The 20,508-nt window shown below is 42.2% G+C and overlaps 1 protein-coding gene across 5 annotated transcripts in view; it reads right to left on the bottom strand.

Annotated features, from left to right (window-relative positions):
• LOC102209486 (glutamate receptor-interacting protein 2-like) overlaps window positions 1-20,051 on the bottom strand; it is a 33,468-nt gene extending 13,417 nt beyond the window's left edge. For 2 of the 5 annotated variants that reach the window (XM_005740477.2, XM_005740480.2), the window contains exons 1-12: window positions 19,607-20,051; window positions 14,327-14,407; window positions 13,528-13,666; window positions 11,649-11,794; window positions 10,704-10,787; window positions 10,520-10,595; window positions 9,690-9,835; window positions 6,999-7,146; window positions 6,733-6,902; window positions 3,551-3,679; window positions 3,187-3,348; window positions 2,454-2,640 (exon numbers count right to left, since the gene is read on the bottom strand). In XM_005740477.2, coding sequence (XP_005740534.1) covers window positions 2,454-2,640; window positions 3,187-3,348; window positions 3,551-3,679; window positions 6,733-6,902; window positions 6,999-7,146; window positions 9,690-9,835; window positions 10,520-10,595; window positions 10,704-10,787; window positions 11,649-11,794; window positions 13,528-13,666; window positions 14,327-14,407; window positions 19,607-19,784 — 1,646 coding nt within the window. In that variant the 5' untranslated portion in view covers window positions 19,785-20,051. Of the gene's footprint in view, window positions 1-2,453; window positions 2,641-3,186; window positions 3,349-3,550; window positions 3,680-6,732; window positions 6,903-6,998; window positions 7,147-9,689; window positions 9,836-10,519; window positions 10,596-10,703; window positions 10,788-11,648; window positions 11,795-13,527; window positions 13,667-14,326; window positions 14,408-17,146; window positions 17,686-19,606 lie in introns of those variants that run through there. The other 3 variants (XM_005740478.2, XM_005740479.2, XM_013912785.1) reach the window with 3 other exon arrangements.
• Window positions 20,052-20,508: the final 457 nt, after the last annotated feature.

Below are 20,508 nucleotides of genomic sequence, written 5' to 3'. Positions count from 1 at the left end.
CGACGGTGTGTCCTTCCGGGGTCAGAGGGCGCCCTGTGTGTTGTTGTTGTTGTTGTGCGGTTGCCTCGCTGAGCAGTTAACTAGCGGCAGTGTTCTTCTGCAGATGTCAATAAACGGCTGTGCTCCCTGGCTAGCTCACGGGAAGCAAGACCAAACGACACCTCCGTCTCCACCTTGTCTGAGCTCGCCACAATATTAAACATATCAGGTCCCCATAAGGAGAATCATGTGCTAACGGCTGTCTAAATGACTCGGGTAAAGTTTGTAGCATACATGCTTGTTGTTTTTGTCTGCTTCCACTTGTCTTTGCACTAGGATGATGTCGCGGTAAATGTGCAGTCATATTCGTTGTGTTCCCACTAGTGCTGTCAGCGTTAATCTCGTTGAAATGACGTTAACGCCACAACACTGCAAATCTCCGTTAACGAGCTACCCCTGATCGCCCTGTGCGTGGGGCTAGATGGCCAACACGTTAACGAGCTAACTGCGCTAACACACTAGTTCCCACCCATGTAATTGAGCATTGCCTGGCACATCCAACATACTGTTTTACTTTAGTCCATGACGCGCTTACCTTCAGGGTCATACGTCACATGAAAACCAAAATAATTCCAAACGCCAGATATGAATGAGGGTGGGGGAGGTTCAATTTGCCATGTTGCAAGGAGAGCTTAACTTCTGTCTCGCTAGCTTGCCCTGCGCTCTTCCTTCTGAGATGCTGTCTGTGTTGAGCGCTCAGTGGATCTGCGCTTGACAGTGCAGCCTAGGCGGAGTAGTATAGCTTTATGTATAGCTTTCTTGTTATATGTAAAATTGTATTATATTATTTAATTTTTACTTTAAAATATTTTACTTGCATTTTTAATCACTCTTATATTTAAATGTTCATTTTCTATTTTATCTAGGGATTGAGAGTAACGAAGTTTCTATTCTCTGTATGTCCTGTACATGTGGCAGAATTGACAATAAAGTTGACTTTGACTTTGACTAGTCGAACGCAGATTCACTGAGCGCTCAACACAGGCAGCATCGTCAGAAGGAAAGTTGATAAAATAAATTACAAATTTTGTATTGTTCGATACATATGCGTACCGAACCGAAAGCACTGTATCGAACGGTTCAATATCGATACGAGTATTGTTGCACCCCTAATTTTTACCATGTTGTCTCCACTGAGTGGAGGTAACAATGAATCCCAAACACGTCACCACACACACCAAAATCTAAAGCAATCGGAAGCATCCATTTAACATAAGCAAGGCACGTTTGAAACTCTGATGAGCCACACTGTGTCATGTACTTTAACACCACATGTCAAATAGTGTGAATGTTTAAAATGCCATCCATAACATGAAATGCAGGCCCGAGGCTCGACATGAACACATTCACAAAACTGCCCTTTTGTGAACTTTAAAACTACCTCCGCACGCAAAAATGTATGAAGGAGAAAAAATTTTTTAAAAAAATATAACACATTTAAATTGTGAGTTCAAACACAGAGGCCCTGTCAGCTAATATTAATTCACTAACCACCGCTGCTCATTAACCTTGTGGGGAGGTTGAGACAACAGCATCACAGTCAGATGCTGTACTTGAGTCACTCCTGTCCAACTGCTGCTGGACTAATCATGTTACAACACCCAGGGGAGGCAGCCCTGCACCGCCAGCAGACACCATCATTAATCTTGCACCACAACAACAATAGATAGGCCTACTACAAGTTGGCCACATCTGAGCTGCGTGTTAATTAGACTGCAACACAGAGTCTTGGTCAATATAGAACACAGCTGTAATGTAATTTAAATATTAATGGTTGAACCCTCAGCAGCGCTGTAATCTTGGCCGGCCACACGCCTCTTTTTTTAAGTGGAGATTTATGGGATTTTTCACTGAGTGGGTTTGACTTCTGGAAATAGACATTGCTGCTGATAGAGTACCACAGGAATGATCAGTTACTACCTTTATATTCAAGGGAAGGGCGAAATGCATGCAGCAATATCTCCAAAACATCTCACACAAAAACCAACAAACCAACCAAAAATGTGCAAACTTAATCTGACATGTAATACTTCCAACATGACCTTGTTGGTAACTTCAAACCTTGCCCAGAAGATGCTCAAAACTCAAATATCTGTCTTGTAAATTACACTATATGGGCAAAAGTACAGGAGCCGATTGACCATTGAAACCTGTGCCTCAGCTTTTGGTGTTTGCCAACTATTCACATAGTTGTTGTTGATCCTGTCAGTGATGGCAAGTATATAAAATCTCAACGCATCCTGTATAGAAATTGAATAGGAGAATTTAGGGGTGATTTCTTTGTCATTTAGATATCAGGCATTCTTCCCCCCACAAATGGCAGGTCATTGTGAATAATTAACAATAAGGCACTCTAGTTCAAGGTGACTGCCTACATGATGTGTGTTTACTTGTTAGGCGTCTCATTGCGCTACCTCTCAGCTGGGCTGTCGGGCTCAATAAAGCGGATGACCGGGGGAGCGGATAGGGTTTCTGTGGCAAAGACACCTCCCTGCAGCTGGATCCCAAAACCTGTGAGTGGATCCCCCCTCAGGATGACCTCGCTCGTTTCCACATGAAAAACCTGTCCCCCCGGGCCGACAGAGCTCGATGCCAAAGATACTGCGGGAGGAGGAGGGAGGGAAGGAGGGGACACATCAGAGGCAGACAAATAGTGCAAGAAAGGGATTGTGGGAGACAGGGAGGAAGTTAAGGGGAAAAGACGTGCGCCCACAGAGATGACATGGGAATGGGAAGGGAATGAGTCACTTAATCAGAGTTTATGTCAGTCATGCTTACGTCAGCAATCAGTCAAATCTGTTCACACACACACACACAAACAGGGTGAAACAGTAAAAAGGTGGCTTGCATATTAAAAGCTCAGTTCACTCAAATAACAAAACACTAATTTTGACACTTTACAGCAAACAGCTGCCCCCAAATGACCATAGAGCTGAATCAACAATCCCCTCCCTGTAATCTAAGAGTCCTGCAACAAATTACTAGCTTAGTTGTACCCAATTCATTGGTAAGGTGTATATCTTGCGCTTCTGGAACCAAAAAAAGCTGCACAACCTGATTAAAACAGTTTTAAATAAGAAAATACTTGAACTGAACCAAGCCTTTAATTTGGAGGGGAAAGAGGAAAAAGAAGGTGGTTTGCTATACATGAGCTCTTGTGGTCCTTCTTTCTGTTCCTCCTCTTGCCGGTGGAGCTCCGAGGGCTGGTGGGAGTGATGGGAAGGATGGGGCAGGGTAGCGTGTTGCTACCCTGGCTGCTGAAGCCTGAGGTGGCTGTGGAGGAAGGGGAGAAGCCACCACTCACCAGAGCTGAAAGGAAACACGTATCAAAAGGCTGGTACAGTAAGCTCTAAATTCATCATCCACAGCAGCACCATTGGAACATGCAACAAAAGAAAGAAACCAGTGTTGGGGTAAACCTCTTGGAAAAAAGATTTAACAATCATGCTGAAGAAAGGGCTCCTGCTGTGGTGTCTTGCCAGCAGCAGTGCTGTCACAAGTGATAACTTACATTTGCAGTGGTCCTGCTGGTTGTGTGGGTGGCTTGGGCTGCTCCATGTCTTGCTGTGGCTGGCATGTGGGGGATGGCAGTAGTTGCCGCTTTGGTCCCAGTGATGATGGTTGCTTTTCTGCACTTTTACTGCAAGCAGCAAGGAGGAAAACACACCGACAGAATGAATGAAGCAGCGGCGCGTCTCCGTTTTCCACATTTTTAAAAATTCTGCCCATGAAATCACACTTTCATTCCCATGTCTAAATTTATACCATACCACACAGAGCCTGGAAGGATCATTCAGAGCAGAGCAATTGATATTTAATGTGTTCGTCATGGCACACTAGATTAAATCCTGTGGTTTAATGTATTTTGTTGAGCATCTGAAAATCAGTTCGAAACACACCGCTCTATGAGAAGCAATCTACAATCTAAAATGAAATCCTTACTCTTAGTAGCAAGCTTCCAAAGGGATGATTTCAAGTTGAAGATCATTCTTCTACATTCATTTTCAAAAAAGTCCAAAGGTGCAAAAAGAGAAATCGGACTACTGCTGGACATGGCAAGGAAGTGACGCTAGCTGTGGAAGCATGTGGCTTGACCTTGATTGAGTGCAGCTGAAAGCTTGATTGGTGTAAATGTAGAGTGCCTGTCTCTGCATCTGATTGTCAGTCTATATGGTCTGCTGTAATTCTTTTCTCTTTTTTTGGGTGTTTCTGTTAAGAAATTAAGCTTGTTGTTTACGCTGAAAGTCATCTTATCCCTGATGCCAGAGCCTATGTAACACCGAGTAGTCAATCAAGCTGTGTTCATGAGGCATTCAAAGGGAAGCAGATGACCTGCTGTGTGACACACACCTCAATAATTAACTTTATTTAAACAGATTAACTCAGCTAAATGTGTCAAAAAAATGCTACACGTGACAGTAATCTTTGCTGCTTCGTCTGGAGGCGTCTAATCTCTGACGACTTGCTCTCATAGATGAGGATTTGCTAGAAACATGGATGAGTACAGTTGCACTTCAGATGTTGCCATACTCTGAGAATTTGGTTGAACAATACATGAAGGAAAACCTCTGGCCCTTTTCAGGAAACTACTTTCTATCTGACTCAATCAAAAGAGCTGAAAAGCTCTGGCTCGGCTGGCTTATATTAAGCTCACCTAGGGGAATCTCTCCAAGAGATGGTGCTTTCATTCCACACTGGTGGAAAGAAACATTAACGCCTAATTTCTTAGTGGCCGTATCAGTCTTCTTAAATCCCCAGAGCAGATTAGACAAATTGCATCTTATAATCACGTCTTATCCTGGAGGGGGAAGAAGCTGTGAAAAAGCTGCGTGCTATCGTAACACCACAACGCCTCCTTCAAAACCAGATAAATGAGTGAACTGAAATTTAATAAGGTGTGCATGTAAATTTATAGGGAAGCGATAGCCTGCTGTGATTTGAGTTGAGATGCTGTATTGATTACAGTTCAAGGATTTCAGCCTTGACAGTATTCATCCATGTCACATGTATTTGCGCCGTAGTGATAAACATTAGTGGTGGCAAGATAAGCTACATTTACTCTGCACTTTATTACGATATGGAATACATACATAATCTCATATGTAGAATAAAGCAGAATATATAATCATTTTCATCAATTCAATCATTTCAGTGTGACATAGGTATCTTTAAAGTAAAATATCCAAATTCTTTCCTCTGTTTAGACGATTAAATATTTTCAAAACATATTAGAAGAAACCAAAAAAATATATATATAAGAAAAGCACTGCAGACCAGACCAAGCAAAAGAAGAGAAAGAAGTGAAATAACTGTGGCTCATTTCCCTTTTGTTGCTTTGTGATTCTTCCAATGGCTACATGTTAAGGAGTCCCTGCAGCTGCTGACCCAGAAATAAGCCTGCAGAACGTGGCAACAACATGATCTCTGACAGAGAAAGGGTGTGTGTGTGTGTATATTTGTGTGAGGCTTGTTGGTATGCAAAGAGGCAGAGTGTGTACCCAAAGCCAGAGGGATTGTGGCCGTATGCACACAGAAACACACGGACTAATTCAGAGTGGATGGAGGAAGTAAGCAGGGAAGCAGTGAGGCTCTTTAGAGCTGTCGGGAATACGCAGAATACAAATGGTGAGGACTGCATCCTCGATCCACTGGATTTCCACACAGTGCTGTGGTGATTAAGGGACAGGTCGCTTATTTGAGATTTCTCTGTGTGAATCATTTGCACTGATGTGCACTGAACATTTTTATTGCATTGCACTGATGCACTACTCATCCACATCCACTAAGTCTTACGGAGAATGGCCTGCTTTTTAAGCCAGGCCTCGGTGGCTGTTTGAGTAGTTTTGGCATTGGTCTGGCTCCTTTTTTGTTGTTGCTTACCTTAGACTCTTATGTTTAAAAAGCCCAGCTTTACAGCAGAAATACAGCAAAAATTTACAACCTGGTATATAACACATTTATCTAGTTTTATCTTTAGCTCACTTCCAAAGAGTCAAGGTAAAAACAAAAAATTAAAAAACAACTTTATCAGTGGCCAAAATGCCAAACTCAAGGCTTCAAACTGTATTTAGAAACATCACAGTTGCTACATGTCCACTTTTTACCACAGATTTTTTTACCAGCCGCTAAGATTATTTTCGATCTTTTGCCAAACAAGTTCTTGCCTCTTCTTTATCAGTTGCCTGTCTTCCTGGTACTTAATAGTTGTGTCTGCCGGCCTAGAAAGTTTCATTTTCATACATTACCTTAAAGCTGACCTTTATCTCCCTGTCTGGGTTTCATTGACTGGGCTCTAATCAAAGTCATTAGAAGTCTAAGAGCAAACCATGCCTGACTTTAGCCACAGTAATCATGTGATAAATTCTTTTGATCACAGAAACTTAAAGTGTGCCAGCTGGAAATTTCTTTAAAAGCTTATTCTGATTTTACCGTTTTAGATGTCGAGATTCAATATTTTCCTCTTTGTAAAATCCAATATCTTCTAAGTTTTTGGCCTTGTTTGATATAGATCTAAGCAACTAATGCACTTATACGTTAAAAAGAAACACTGTCCATCACCTGTTGCAGTCCTGACGTAGAAAACCTGTCTCCTGTTTTAATCTGAGACAGCTTCCTCTGTCACTACTGTCCTCTTTTCCTCCATAACCTTTAAGAGCCTTCCTCTGCTTTTTTCGTGCCACCTGCAGGATGTACCTGTGTCATACGGCCTGATGGGAAGTCTGCTCTGGCTTGCTGGAAGAATCTCCAGTTTGACAATGTCAGAAGTGCTGGCGAGTAGCTGTACTGCTTCCATCAGAGAGCAGTGCTCTGTGCTGGTCCCGTCTATGGACAGGAGGATGTCACTTACATGCAGCGCTCCACACCTGAAAGAAGTGAGACAGAGGCGGATGGTGTGAGGAAGTTTTCTATCAGGAAGCTGTCTGTTCAGTACTATTATTTGTTTAAAAAGTGAGTTTCACCTTTCCACCACACTGGCTGCTTTTATCTTGTCGATAATAATAACTTGTTTGTTCCTGTAGACTGCCGTGGCGAGGCTGATCCCCAGGCTGGCAGAGGGGCCTTTCACTATCTCCACCAGCAGAGGGCCTGAGGCTTGCTGCACTGCCTCTGAAACCATTCATTTAGACAGATATGAGAAATATCAACCAAGTTAATGAATGCATCTAAAGAACCTGACTCAGTAATGGATGAACTCACTGTGCTTAGTTTTTTAGTCTTACAGATGTTAGTCGCTGTGGCACACTTGTTCATTTTATAAATACACACATTATTTTCTTTGTTGTTGTCCTTCAGTCACTAGGATTTTGGCTGTCCTCTAAAAAGCGGAGGTTTATAAACGGGATAAAAGCTGGAAATAATATATTTTTTCCCTCAGTTTTTATAATCATATTAATAAGGTCACCAGGACTCTGAGAAATTGGTGGATGCATCAATATCAAGCAGGTTAGACTACCGCAGTGCTGTATTTGCCGGATTATCCAAATCATCAGTGTGGCGACTTCTGCTTGTCCAAAATGCAGCATTTGAACATATAACTCCAGTATTGAAGTCACTTCCTCGGATGCCAGTTTAACACAGTCTTCCCTTTAAAGTCCTTCTGTTAGTTCATAAAAGCTCCCAATGCTTTGGCCTTTTACTACATCTCTGACTTGCTCAGTGTAAATAACCCAACTAGAGCTCTCAGGTCATCAGGTGCAGATCTCTTAACTGTTCCCAGAATTAGATCTAAGTGTGCTGAGGGTGCTTTCAGTCGCTGTGGTCCAGTTCCTGGAACATGTTGCCCACTGACCTGAGGTCAATTACAACTGTGTCCACATCCAAAAACAGACTCAAAATCTTTGTGTTGCCACAGGCTTACAGTTAATAACCATGTGTCTGTTTGTGCGTTTTGTTCTGTTTTTCCTTGTAAAGTTTAATTGTGTTCTTTTTAATTATATTTTTTAAATGTTTTTACCTTATATGGGAAGCACACTGAGGTCACTTGTAATAATATTAATAAAATTTACATTGACATTATTGTTAGTTAACAAAGCATTTAGACATTAATATTGTTTGGCAAGTTCTATTCCACATGTCTTGATGATAACCACACACACCCCATATTTTAGATACCGTCATGTCGAAGAAGTTAAATATCTTGAGTGACATCTTCTTTGCAGGACAAATGTTGTGACACTTATTGCTCATAATTAAAGTTAAGCAATGTTTCAAATAAGGAACTTTAATGGATTTTAAAAAGCACAACCAGTGTATTCTAGATCTTAGTGTTTTATTCGTTTCTTAAATGTATTTTTCTTGTAATTGTGAATCCTGTGGCTGGTCGAATCTGGAGCCAGCAGGTCTGAATCCTTAGATTCCACACACAGGATATGTGTGAATATGTGTCAGCTGTCCTTGGTGACCTGCCCTGTTTTGCATAGAGCAGTTCAGAGTGTGCAATCTTGAGAATTAGTCACTATGATCACATTGAGGTTATAATTAGGTTTGTAGTCATGCAGTGTGTTACTGAACTTAGAGATATAGCTTTCTACTTTTTACCCAACAAAGAGGATGTTTGGTAGAATATCAGTTGTGCTGGATTCTTTTTGTGTCCTCAGGCTGACTTATGTTTGGTGTTTTTTTGTTGTTTGTTTTCCTTTTTAACTCCATTATTGTTTTAAACTGAGCTTAACAAAATAAAACTGCAATTCCAAACTTCTAAAAATAATGGTGGTATGTACCATTTATTGCATTATAGTCCAACCATAACTCACTTAAAGACACAATATCATGAGGGAACACACTAAAGTCAGCGTATGAACACGACCACAGGCTGTACGCAGGCTTTGAACAAGCTCCATTTTTGCAAGTCTGAGAAAATAATCCTGGTGTAATAAAGGTGACTCAACTAAAACCCATTACAAACTGTGGCATGTGACCAAGAGTGAAAGACGTGCATTGTGGGAAATGTAGAACCCAGGATTTTTTGTCAGGATATTCTGATATCTGCTGCTTCAACTTATTTATGTAAGCTGTCATTATGAACACTCCAACTCAATAGAAACACTAAATCACAGAAGTGCTTATTAACCTTGTTTAAAACACACAAAAGACAAAAAGTGATAACTAATAATGATTATTTTATGGGGGAAACATTGTGCTATAACAGCTTTTAGTGTGTGCTTTGATATCAGCATTTGATATCATTTGGGCAGGTGAACAGATTATTAAGGGTACTGGGGTTGTTGGATAGCAGAGGGACATAACTGGGACAGACTGATACTATCAGTACAATCAATATAATCAATACACTGCTTTGAAAACTTCCCATCTTTTCTCCTTAAATAGCATCACCAAGGATTAGGGGACATGCAATATAATATCTCCCTTTTGCTCCAACTTTTATTTAGAAAGAAAATGGTACAAAAAAGCAACATGTTTTAAATTTTTTTTTTTTAGCAGTCATTGTTCGGGAACAGACAAACACATTTTCATGAAACAATCGTGTCCCCTTTCCCAGTGTGCTCTCGGGCCGTCTCCAACACAGTCACTCAGATCCACACAGCCAAACGGCCACATGATTTACCCTCAGAGCAATGCTGCCCTATATGCCTCCACATATTCCCTGTGTGTGTGTGTGTCTGTTTGTGTGTGTGTTTGTGTGTGCTCACCCATGACAGAGACGTCATACTCAATCAGGAACAGAGCTTCCTGGCCGCTCTGCATTAACATGGTCAAAGCGTCAGCGTGCCTCTCCCGGCTCAGAGGCATCCCATCTATGCTCAATACTCGGTCTCCAGCCTTAATAGTGCCCTCTCTGGAGAAGCACAGATGGATAAACAAAGAACAAAAAACAAAACATAAACAACCAGCATAAGATGCTTTTACAAGCAATCGTGCACCAGTCACAGTAGATGATTAAGCAGTTCCACATGAATGTTTCCTCCCAGGTGAGATGAAGGATAAATGAGATAAACAACCGTTAAGTCTTTGACGGTGAATTATGTTCACTCCAGTGTTTAGTGCTCGCAGTTTTCATGTGGGAAAAAAGTGCAATGTTACATTAGCCTCAGGATGAGCGCTGGCCTTTCTGCTTTGAAGATAACATACTCTGTATGTGTCAAAGCCACAGTTTCACAGAGTGGCTTGAATATATGGTAATGAGGAAGAAACAAAAAAGTCTGCCGCACATATACAAAATCGTTTCAGCATTATTTTAGGTGCATTCTTCTAAGGCCTAAAAATCTAATTCCACCTGAACAGCAAATGTTTTAATAGTAAATTATTAAAACACACCTATTAGGAAAGACACATACACAGTACAGATATATGCATTCATGCATTCGTAGAGTAATGCGAAAAGCTCACTCATGCATTCTCAAGACATAAAATGCAGGCAAGAAACATGAATGGCTACACTTGTAATGCATATAGCCTAAAGATATAAACACTGTTTCCAGTAGACATCTATCTTTGTCCATATCTGTGTCCTTATCCTTACCTATCAGCCGGACCTCCAGGCCTGACGCTGGTCACCACCAGAGGACGAGATCTGCGCCAGTCTTCATGGAAGCCTCCTGACCCAAATCAGAAAGGAAGAAAAGAAAATCAGAGCACACAGATCAATGGAAAACTATATGTATTAAAGGACTGGAAAAACAGAGAAAAACATTCTAGGCACCCACCTCTCATGACAAAACCAAAACTGTTGCCCTCCTTGTGTAAACACACCTCGATGCTTTTGGTTATGACTCCTGAGGGGTTCTGGACTAAGAGTAAAGCAGAATTGACAAAATGATTAAATAAATACTAGCAGTACAAAAGGTTTGTCAAAAGTTTGATTCCAGTATAACCTGAAATGTTGAATTTAGAAAGTTGATTACTAGGTAATAGGTGAATAAATTTATGTGTTTGACCTTCTGGTTTGCAAACAGAGCACTGCCTGAGGACCAGGTCAGCTTCCCGTAGAAACCTAGTAAGCATTGATTTGATGATTTTCATCCTGAAAGTTCAAACCGAGCCTGATTTGGCAGATAGGTTTTAGGTTACTGCTGTTCTTTTAATATAGCAGAAATATTCATTAAGAGCAGCTGTGCTTCACGCGTGCATCAGCATTAAACATCTGTTCAGAAATACTTATTTCTCAGTAAGCGCTGATTTGGTGGGTTGCTTTTAAAAAGATGTCAGGATGTCTGGATCCAAACATGTAGAAAGGCCACAGTGCAGATGAGTGTGGAAGTGAGGGCTGAGTCCTCTGGCAGTGCAGTGTCCTCATCATGACCTGCATCATTTGGATGTCCAGAGATTTTTCTCCTTTACTTTTGCCAATTATCATTCATTTCCTTCCTTTCAGGAATTTAAAAACTATATATATTAATAAAAGGATGTCAAACTAGCCTTTCAATTTAAACCTTCTTCATGTTTTTGTGAGTTGACCTAAATACTCTGTTTTACTAATAATAAGCAGGATAAAGAATGCATTTTTCTCCTGTTCTTGCATTTTGGATTTTTGGCTGCAGACCAAATATTTGAAAATAAAAAGAATTTGCATTAATGATAAGCATTTTCATACTGTCATCTCACACAACTCTTTCCATCTGCTAAAACTGTGAATCAGACACACCACCTACCAAATGGAGGCAGTTCATACTCCACTTCCAGCACAACTCGCTCCCCAATGTTCTTCAGCAGGCTGATAATCTCATCGTGACGAAGCTTTGACAGATTGATGCCATTCACTGACTTGATGTAGTCTCCTACATTCAGCTGATCACTCCTGTGGAAAGTCATAGACAAGACATACGATTAGGATCGGCATTCAGTTACTAAGTGGACAAAGCAGGCAGCTGTTCTGAGTCAATCCACGTTTGTTACCAAAGTTTAAAAATTTGCACCACTAATGTGCAATATCAGCTTTTGGCTGCATTACTGTGTTACTTAATACGTGAGGTGAAAGGTACAAATATGTTTAATGTAAGAGAAAGCTGTGAAAGCTTCAAAATGAGAATTATCAGAATATTGGGGGGAGCTCATTGCTTTGGATTTATAACTCACTACAGCCCTCACTGTCATTACCCTGAGCTATTTGTAATCAGCGAGTTGAAATAAAGTTCTTGGGGCGATTGTGGCTCAAGAGTTGGGAGTTCGCCTTGTAATTGGAAGGTTGCCGGTTCGAGCCCCGGCTTGGACAGTCTCGGTCGTTGTGTCCTTGGGCAAGACACTTCACCCGTTGCCTACTGGTGGTGGTGGTCAGAGGGCCCGGTGGCGCCAGTGTCCGGCAGCCTCGCCTCTGTCAGTGCGCCCCAGGGTGGCTGTGGCTACAATGTAGCTTGCCATCACCAGTGTGTGACTGGGTGGATGACTGGATATGTAAAGCGCTTTGGGGTCCTTAGGGACTAGTAAAGCGCTATATAAATACAGGCCATTTACCATTCTGAGTGGCTTTCAGTGCATCATCCCTTTGTGAAAAACAAACAAATAAAAGTGAGAAATAAACTTCACAGAAATAATCATAGTTGGTTTTCTGTTTTCGTTGAAACAGTTATGATAATTGGATCCGACGTGCATCAGCAGTAAGCCGACTAACATAGTGAGCCACCTGTGCAAAAAGGAGAGTGGATGCTGGAGCAGGTTGGCTGAAAGCCTCACGTCTTCACACACTGACAGAGATGATTGTACATGGTGTCTGACATGTGACATTCTGAGTCAACACGAGGCTCATCAGAGAGCTAATTAATTAAATAGATGTTCTGCCCTGCTTGCCCTTCTCACCTTTAGGCTACTGACAATCAGCACTGACAGCAGTAAGAGAGATGTCTCAACCGGCAGAGCTGAACGGCCTGTCGCCTGGTCCAGTCTCGTCACACTATGTCTTTGCCTGTCGCTCTCCTGTCTGCCTGTGTGTCTCTCCACCAAGTAAATTAACTAGCACTTCCACACAAGCATGAACTCGGCTGATGGAAAACAAGCTGCTCGGAAGAATTAGCACTGTGTCTGCGTTTAAAACCTCCTTGGATTTGACGAGTGATGGCATATTTGGCCAAGACATTTTCAGAGGGGCTGTGTCATTCTCACAAATCTGTGTGTGTGTGTGTGTTTCACTGTGGTCACATGCTGCTTAATCATCATGAAATGTGAGTTTTCCAATGAATTTTCTTATCACATGGCTGATGTTGGGGAAAATTAGCTTTATCTTAATTAAACAATCTTTGAGCACAAAAAGCATGCTCACAAAACATTTATATTGAGTTATCACCACAGTACAGCAAATCAAGCATGAACTGATCAGAAATAGAGATAAAATTTAAATCTGCTCTTGGACATAGCTCCATTGATCCTGTTGGGGTGTCACTCTGGGTCAAGCTGATCTAACACATTGCCTACAGCCCTGCAGTTAGTGAGACGGTGCAGCTTTGCAACATGCGCACGTTGTCAGGGGGCAGAATAATAAGTCCAGGCAGCTTGGTGTGGTTGCCAGGTTTTAAATGCATCACGGAGCAGAGATCTCACCTGGCAGCTAGCCCACCTGGCCGTAGGTTTGACACTCTGGGCTTGCCATCCTTATCAGACCCTCCGGAGATGGTGAGGCCAAGGCTGCTGCCTTCCCTTTTCATCAGATCCACGGTGGTCACTCCTCGATACTCTTCTGCTGACAGATACAGACGCAGGCACAGATCTGCAGTCAGCATTAGCTTCTGCTTGACAGAATCACCCTGTCTGAGGGGCAACGAAAGACTCTTTCCCTGAATCTTTCACAGAAATGCTCTCTGACATAAGACCTCCCACTTTATTTTCTCAGCCTCCTGTCTTCTCCTTGTTCCTTCAGATCTCTCTGTCTCAGTTAATCTTTGTGAAGAGTTCAGAAGGAGGATGTGGAGAATAAAACTGGTTTTATTCAAACGACTCTACATAAGGATTGAGAAAAGAAATGCATCCAATTCATAATAAAGAACAAGCTGGAAATTATCTGGCCTGTCAATAATTGATGGATATGTGCTTATGTGTCAACGGAGAACTCATTCTGTCTTGCGCTCCACATTGTGCTGTGCTTTTAAATCAGTCTGCAATGTGTGGTTTTACTACCAATGACAGGTTTGCAACACAAGCAAATATTTTACCTTATCCAAGCATTCAAAACAGTGCAACATCAAGCAAACCGCAGGACGTAAACGGCTCTACAGACAAGCGTCTCAATCAAACATGGAGTGATGCTTCCTCTTCTTGGGGACTCAGGTGAATTGAGCATAGTAGCATGAATCAGACAACAAACAAAGTAAATGATGTAACATCAGGTTTGAGTGTATTGTACCTGAAAGGCTGCGCCTCCGAGACGAATGTGATTGGTCAGTTGCCCCGGACTCTTTGCTTCCCTTTGAGTATGGTCCTTCATCTGAAGAGACAGTGTGGTGATAGGATATGTAGGGAAATGCTGCAGCAGAAGACTAAATGAAAACGACTGCCCCAATGCACATCGTGACAGCAGCCCACAGTAAGGGGTTTGAACTTCACCCTCTGTCATTGAGGAGCTTTTGCAGGGAAACACTACAGCCAAAAATACTTCTGTCAGGACTATCTGAGCTAGAATGGTCACCTCAAACTCAGGACCTTGAAAGGTCACACCACTTTGTTTCCCTAACAATCATATTAAAGGGTCAAGGAATTAAAATAGCTAGCCCCTGTCTCCAGCAAGGACCTTTAAAGACCTTTAATTTAACACAAGGATACATTTGCAACAAGCAGCTACTACAGCATGGGAGCCTTCCTGAAAGAACAGCATGCAGTTAATGGTCTGTTCATGCATAGAGAGGAAATCATCATTTCATGTCATTTATAGCAGCTGTCAGATAAAGCTAGGGAATGTGCTCTGCAGAGCAAGGTAGTTTTTATTCTTAACCCACAGTGGGACTCAGCACTGGACCGTCCTCAGATTAGTGGAGCAACTGCCCAGCCATCTGAACCTGAAAGCAGCCTTGCATCCATGTCAGCAGTCGTAGTGATGAGGAAACTGACTTGGCATTTCGCTAATCCTGTTCATTGCGGATTAGCTTTTTCAGCTGTCCAGCACAGCGATTGAACATCACATTACAAACTTGAAAAATAGCTGTGCCAGGTCCACACTTGGATGAGATGAGTGGAGGAGAGCATGTTGCTGCTTTTCATATGACGTGCATCAAACTGAAGTACTCACAAGCAAGAGTCTGGAATGATGACTGCGTTAGTACTGCAGAGTGGAGACACTGGTAAGAATCAGTCCTAACACATTAACTGCACAAGCTTTTCAAACCGCTGGACGGTGAAGTTAAGTATTTTTGATTGGTACATAGTTTTGGCAACGCGCAGCCCCAGAACTCTTGAAGGGAACTGAGGTGCCATACATGTTTTTAGATTTAGGGTGATTTACACTGTGTGAGAGTGTCACAATAATTACAATATTCATCTGAACAAACATCCATAAATCTGTCTACACATCATTGAGAAGGCAAACCGTGGTACTCTGCTGGGGAATCATCATAAATGTACATTTTCCTCAGTATTAAATGTAATGAAGCCGTGGTTTTCGCGAAATCCATAAACACACTGCAAACGACACCTGCTGCTAAAAGCTCATTATGCATGCTTTTTAATGGTGCCAGATGTAAACAGTCACAAGAAAAGCAGATTTCAAGTTGTAGCCAACTTCAGGGCTCACTGAAATGTGACAATGTACAAAATGCAAGTGAGACAGAGGATAATAATAGACAAAAAAGAAATCAAGTTGAACTACATATATGTACTGTATGTCCATATATGAGAATGCCTATGAGAATCAAATATTCATGTATGATCTCCTCTCATTTGCTCTAGGTCAGAAATGAAAGAAGTAAGTAAGCTTTCAGGCTTCAGATTATATCAGTTTGACAATGATCTACTGACAATATATTGGTTTGACATGAAGAATGTCATTTCATTTAGTCTGACATGTCTTTTTTGTTATCTGCACTGATTTGCAAAGACTGAAGTGCTTGAAGGGCATCAAACCCACCGCTTTATCTCTGTCCACACCGAGTCACCACATCTGTCCAACTGAAGCTGAAGCCTTCGGACAGCTGAGAGGCATAGATCCTTTGTCATACCTTTACTGACCTGAAACCTTCAGGCAGCCGCGGGATACGAGAAGAAAATCCAGCCTTCACGTGGACACATCCGCATGAGTCAAAGCTTAACTAGACAAATCTCCGTCTTGCACGTTATGGCGATTTGGAGAATATGCACAAGCATAACATTGTCATTAATTTACCTCACGTCCCTGCACAAGTCCTGTGTCAAGTAGCTTTGAGGCACAAAGCACACAAAGTGAGTGACACATCGCAAACTTGTTAGGCAAGGCAAAAGCCTCGTAACCACACGGACTCCTGGGGGCCCTGACGGTCCAACAGCTGTCATTGCTGTCAAAAGGCAACACTGGCTCTGGGTTACACAGACCCAACACACCGCACGTGACTGAATGCTACTGTACCATCAAGCCATCCTCCAGGCATCCTGCTTCAGCTTTGAAAAACCATCACCCAAATCAAGAGCCAAAATTAAGATTGGGATGGTGTTGATTACAACTATGAATCCTCTCAGTTCTGTTTCTTTAGAGGAAACTCTTTTTTTAAGGGTATGACTACTCCTCCATCTGAAAGACCTGGTGACTACAAATAAGATTCTTCCTGCATAAATATTTAGGGAGTTGATTAACTTCCGAATCAATTAAGGGCACTTTTTACTATCCCAGAATGTAGGTTAAATATGTGGGCGGTACTGACTGACAATGAAATCATATTGCTATTTTCAGAGGTGAAACTTTATTTATAAACTGGGCCCTTCCAGACCCAGTTTATGCTGCTATATCTGCCCTAATTACACATGACAGGATGATATGCAGAGCTGGTGGCTGAGTCCACTGACATTTAAATCTCTCGCAATCTATTACTGCTGCATTGCACGCACTGTAATGATTCCACCATCAAATTCGTTTGCATTAAAGCTGAACAGATTTAAGACCGCAGGGACGTAGGCACCTCTCAGAAGTGACTGTCTTAAATCTTCTATGGCCACACAAAATCTGTACCCTTTGACTATGAATGTCAGAATATGTTCCTCTTACCAATGCTGTTCTTGGTGTCTCTCCTCAGACCACAGAGCATGGCTGGAGTTAAATCAGCGGAGCCACCCTCTGGAAGTAACCTTGCTGATCTTTAGTAGTGGGCAGAGAGCTGTGGTGAAAGTAGGCGACCCAAGAGACCAGATCTCAGCTGCTTAGAAAAAACATCTTTCTTCCTTCATTCCTGTGCATCAACTCCAGCATGTCCTTAAATTTTGACACTATCCAGGAAGGTCTGGAGCTCCAAAGGGCAAATTTTGATCCTCACTACCTTCCTAAATGATTATTCTCAATGCTCGCATACATCTAAAACTACTATCTGCCAAGCTGTGCTCCTTCTATAAAATCCAAAGCAGGGAGAGAAATGGTTCGTGTCCTTTTCTTGCCATTTCGCTGTTGTCCCGTTTTTTTGCGCTATTCTTACTAATCGCTCGTCTTTTTTCCAGAGGATTTATCATGCCCTCTTCATACACTCACATGAGCTCACACACAGCCCTCTCATACAGAGCTACAGCGTTTGCTCTCCCCTCTCTCTGTCTCCCTCTCTGCCAGAGGGGTTCAGTGAAGCAGGCACACACGATAGTCACTCCCTCCCCTTTGCCAACCCCCACACACACATACAGACTCTTTATCCACTTCCCACCAAGTCAAACACATTCTCAGCACACACATAGAGTACACACGTTCAGATTAGACACGACAAAATTGCGCACACCCCACACACTCAACTCTCGGAACAATTAACACCACCTGCACATTCATTGTCAGACAGTGTCACGTTTTTCTCACATGGAGACAAAACCGTTTTACAGAGCTTGTGTCTACACAGTGCTCTTATCTTCTCTCTTTTTCTCCCATGCACGCACACGTGCACACGCAGCATATTGGAGGAAGCATATGTTAAATTCCTGTGAAGAACAGCTGCCTGTACATCTTGCAGTTGTTGCTGCTTCTAAATGTTATGCAGTCGTCAAGCACAGTCGACATTCAAACTGCAATCGTGATAATAAGTGAAATATATTCAAACGGCAGTAAAATCGGAACACGTTAAATCTGAGCAGCTTAATGAAACTGTGAAATGTGTTTCCTCTGAGGCCTGACATCTCATGTTTCACCCTCTGAGGGGTTAAAGGACCCTTTGCTAATCCTTCAGGGGCCCTCCACCCAAACACGGAGGGCCCATCACTGCACCTGTCTGGGCATTTGTCACGCACAAAAACCTCGGCGCCTGCCACTTCCTGACCCGCGCTGCAACCACTATCAAAACAAACCCCTCCTTCAGCATCACTGGCAGCTCCTCGAAACCTCATCAGCCTCTGTTTTTGGTTCAGTGCAGATCGTTTTTGTCATCACTTTAGAGGCAGATTTAAAAAAAAGGGATAAAACCAAAATACATAAAATTCAGAAGCTCATAAAAAACATTAGACCCTTTGTTCCAAAGCGGCCTTTTGCCCACATGCGTAAAGTGATTACAAACAAACATTTCCATGTTTCTATCCGCTGTTGCGTGGAGCCTAATTAGTCAGCTGTTCCAGTGGACACAATACTCTTTGGTGTAGATGATTTCCTCTGAGACTTTTGTCCTTAATACCCCATTTACAGTGTGAGCAAGTGTAGTCTTTCAGAGCGAGACTAATTAATTTCCACCAGAATAAAGAGAATTGGGAGATGGAGCAGTCTGTTGGACTGATAAAAACCTCTGGGAACCGACTGGCAATGTTATAAAAATGGACTCTTTTACATTTGCTCCAGACGATAAATCAACATAATTGCTGTAGCATTACTGACAAGGTATTGATTAGTATAAGAGTGCCCTTTTTTTTTGTGTTGTTGTGACCTTGGCATAAAAACAAAGATGTGTGATATTCAATATTTGAAAAAAAGAAAAGAAACTGGTGTAAAATATTTCGTGATCTCGACAAACATTGGTGTGTGACTGGTTTCGCTGTTCGATGCTGATCCATCTCCATTTACGTAGAGAAACCCTCACGAAAGTGCCTACATTTACTTCACACGACCATATTCCAGACAGGAGGCCGTGGAGCTTAACCTCAACATCGATCAAACTGACCACACTGCCATCTTATGGTTATCAGCTTCAGCTGCAAGTGAAAGTGTGAGGAGCGAAATGACTAAATCACTTGTCAGCCAGCACATATCAGTGTGAAGAAAAGGAGCCAGAGGAAACGCGTGTCCCACACATCACACGCCTGCGTTCCTGTTCACCTCTAAGAATCATCATCCAAGATTTTCTTCAAGCGAATGTTCAGTTTCACAGGTCTCAAGCATGCTCACACATTTATGTTTGACAGGCCTGCAGCATAATGTACATGAATTAAAGAGTGTTGAAGGTTATATACAGAGGTAAACTTGCGTAAGTATTTTGTTGGGATTACAAGATAAATTCTGGATACTCCATAGAAGTCTTGGGTATCTTGTTAAATATTAAATGTCAGATTTTACCTTTTGTCCTTCCTCTGATGACACCCAGTCGACATCTGAGAGAAAAGGAGAACATCCTTCTCTTTCCTCCTGCAGACCGGCTGCCTTTCCTCAGGGAATCTGTCTGAGGGAAGGCGAAGAAGAGCTGTTTGGAAGTGAGGCGCCCTTTTCCAAACGTGACCCTTGCTGACATGTTCATTTTCTGAGCAGTGAAAGGGAAAAAATAGATTCTGTCCTCTTCCTGACACTCTCACCATCTCTCAGACGTTGCAGTGTCTGCCTGCCCTGCTGTTCTCATGTTCTCCTCTCTTTCTCTCTGGAGAACATCCAGTCCTCTAAGGTGAGTCTTCCAGGACACTCCACAAACAGGTGCTGGTTTCGGAATGAGGAAAGCTTCAGATCCAAGATTCTGCTTGTTTTTTCCAACCATAATTGGTAACTTACTTCCACATCCTAACAGCCACAAGCTGACTGGCCAAATAAATGTTGTGTTTTTGCTTCTCTGGCAATGTCAGTTTTACGGGAACAGATGGCAGAGGGCTCAGGGCTGTGGGGCACAGCTTGTCTGCCAGAACGCAATGGAAACTTTCTCTGCAGGGATCCGGCTCTCAACATCATCAAGCAGTACACAATCTGAGCAGGCCAATTCAAGCAATGCCTTTTGATTATATTGTCGTTGCTCTATTGACACAACTTAAGTAATTACATGAGTGTGTCAGCCGAGGCTTTATCAGAACATATTCATCCACGTTGCCAAACTGACTCTAAGCTCCAAGTTAACTGGTCCAAAACCAGTCAGCCAATACAAGTCAGGTGGTAACTGTTGGCTTCCTTTCTATACAGAAGGCTTGAAAAATGTCCTTTATGGCTGAGAGAGCTTTTAGTCAGAGATAATGTCATCAAGCTTAATTTTGGATTAGGCA

The sequence above is a fragment of the Pundamilia nyererei genome, unplaced genomic scaffold (assembly GCF_000239375.1).
Source record: "Pundamilia nyererei isolate P.nyererei 1_Seehausen unplaced genomic scaffold, PunNye1.0 scaffold00100, whole genome shotgun sequence".
NCBI classification, from domain to species: domain Eukaryota; kingdom Metazoa; phylum Chordata; class Actinopteri; order Cichliformes; family Cichlidae; genus Pundamilia; species Pundamilia nyererei.
This window is presented reverse-complemented; position numbering and strand designations above follow the sequence as displayed.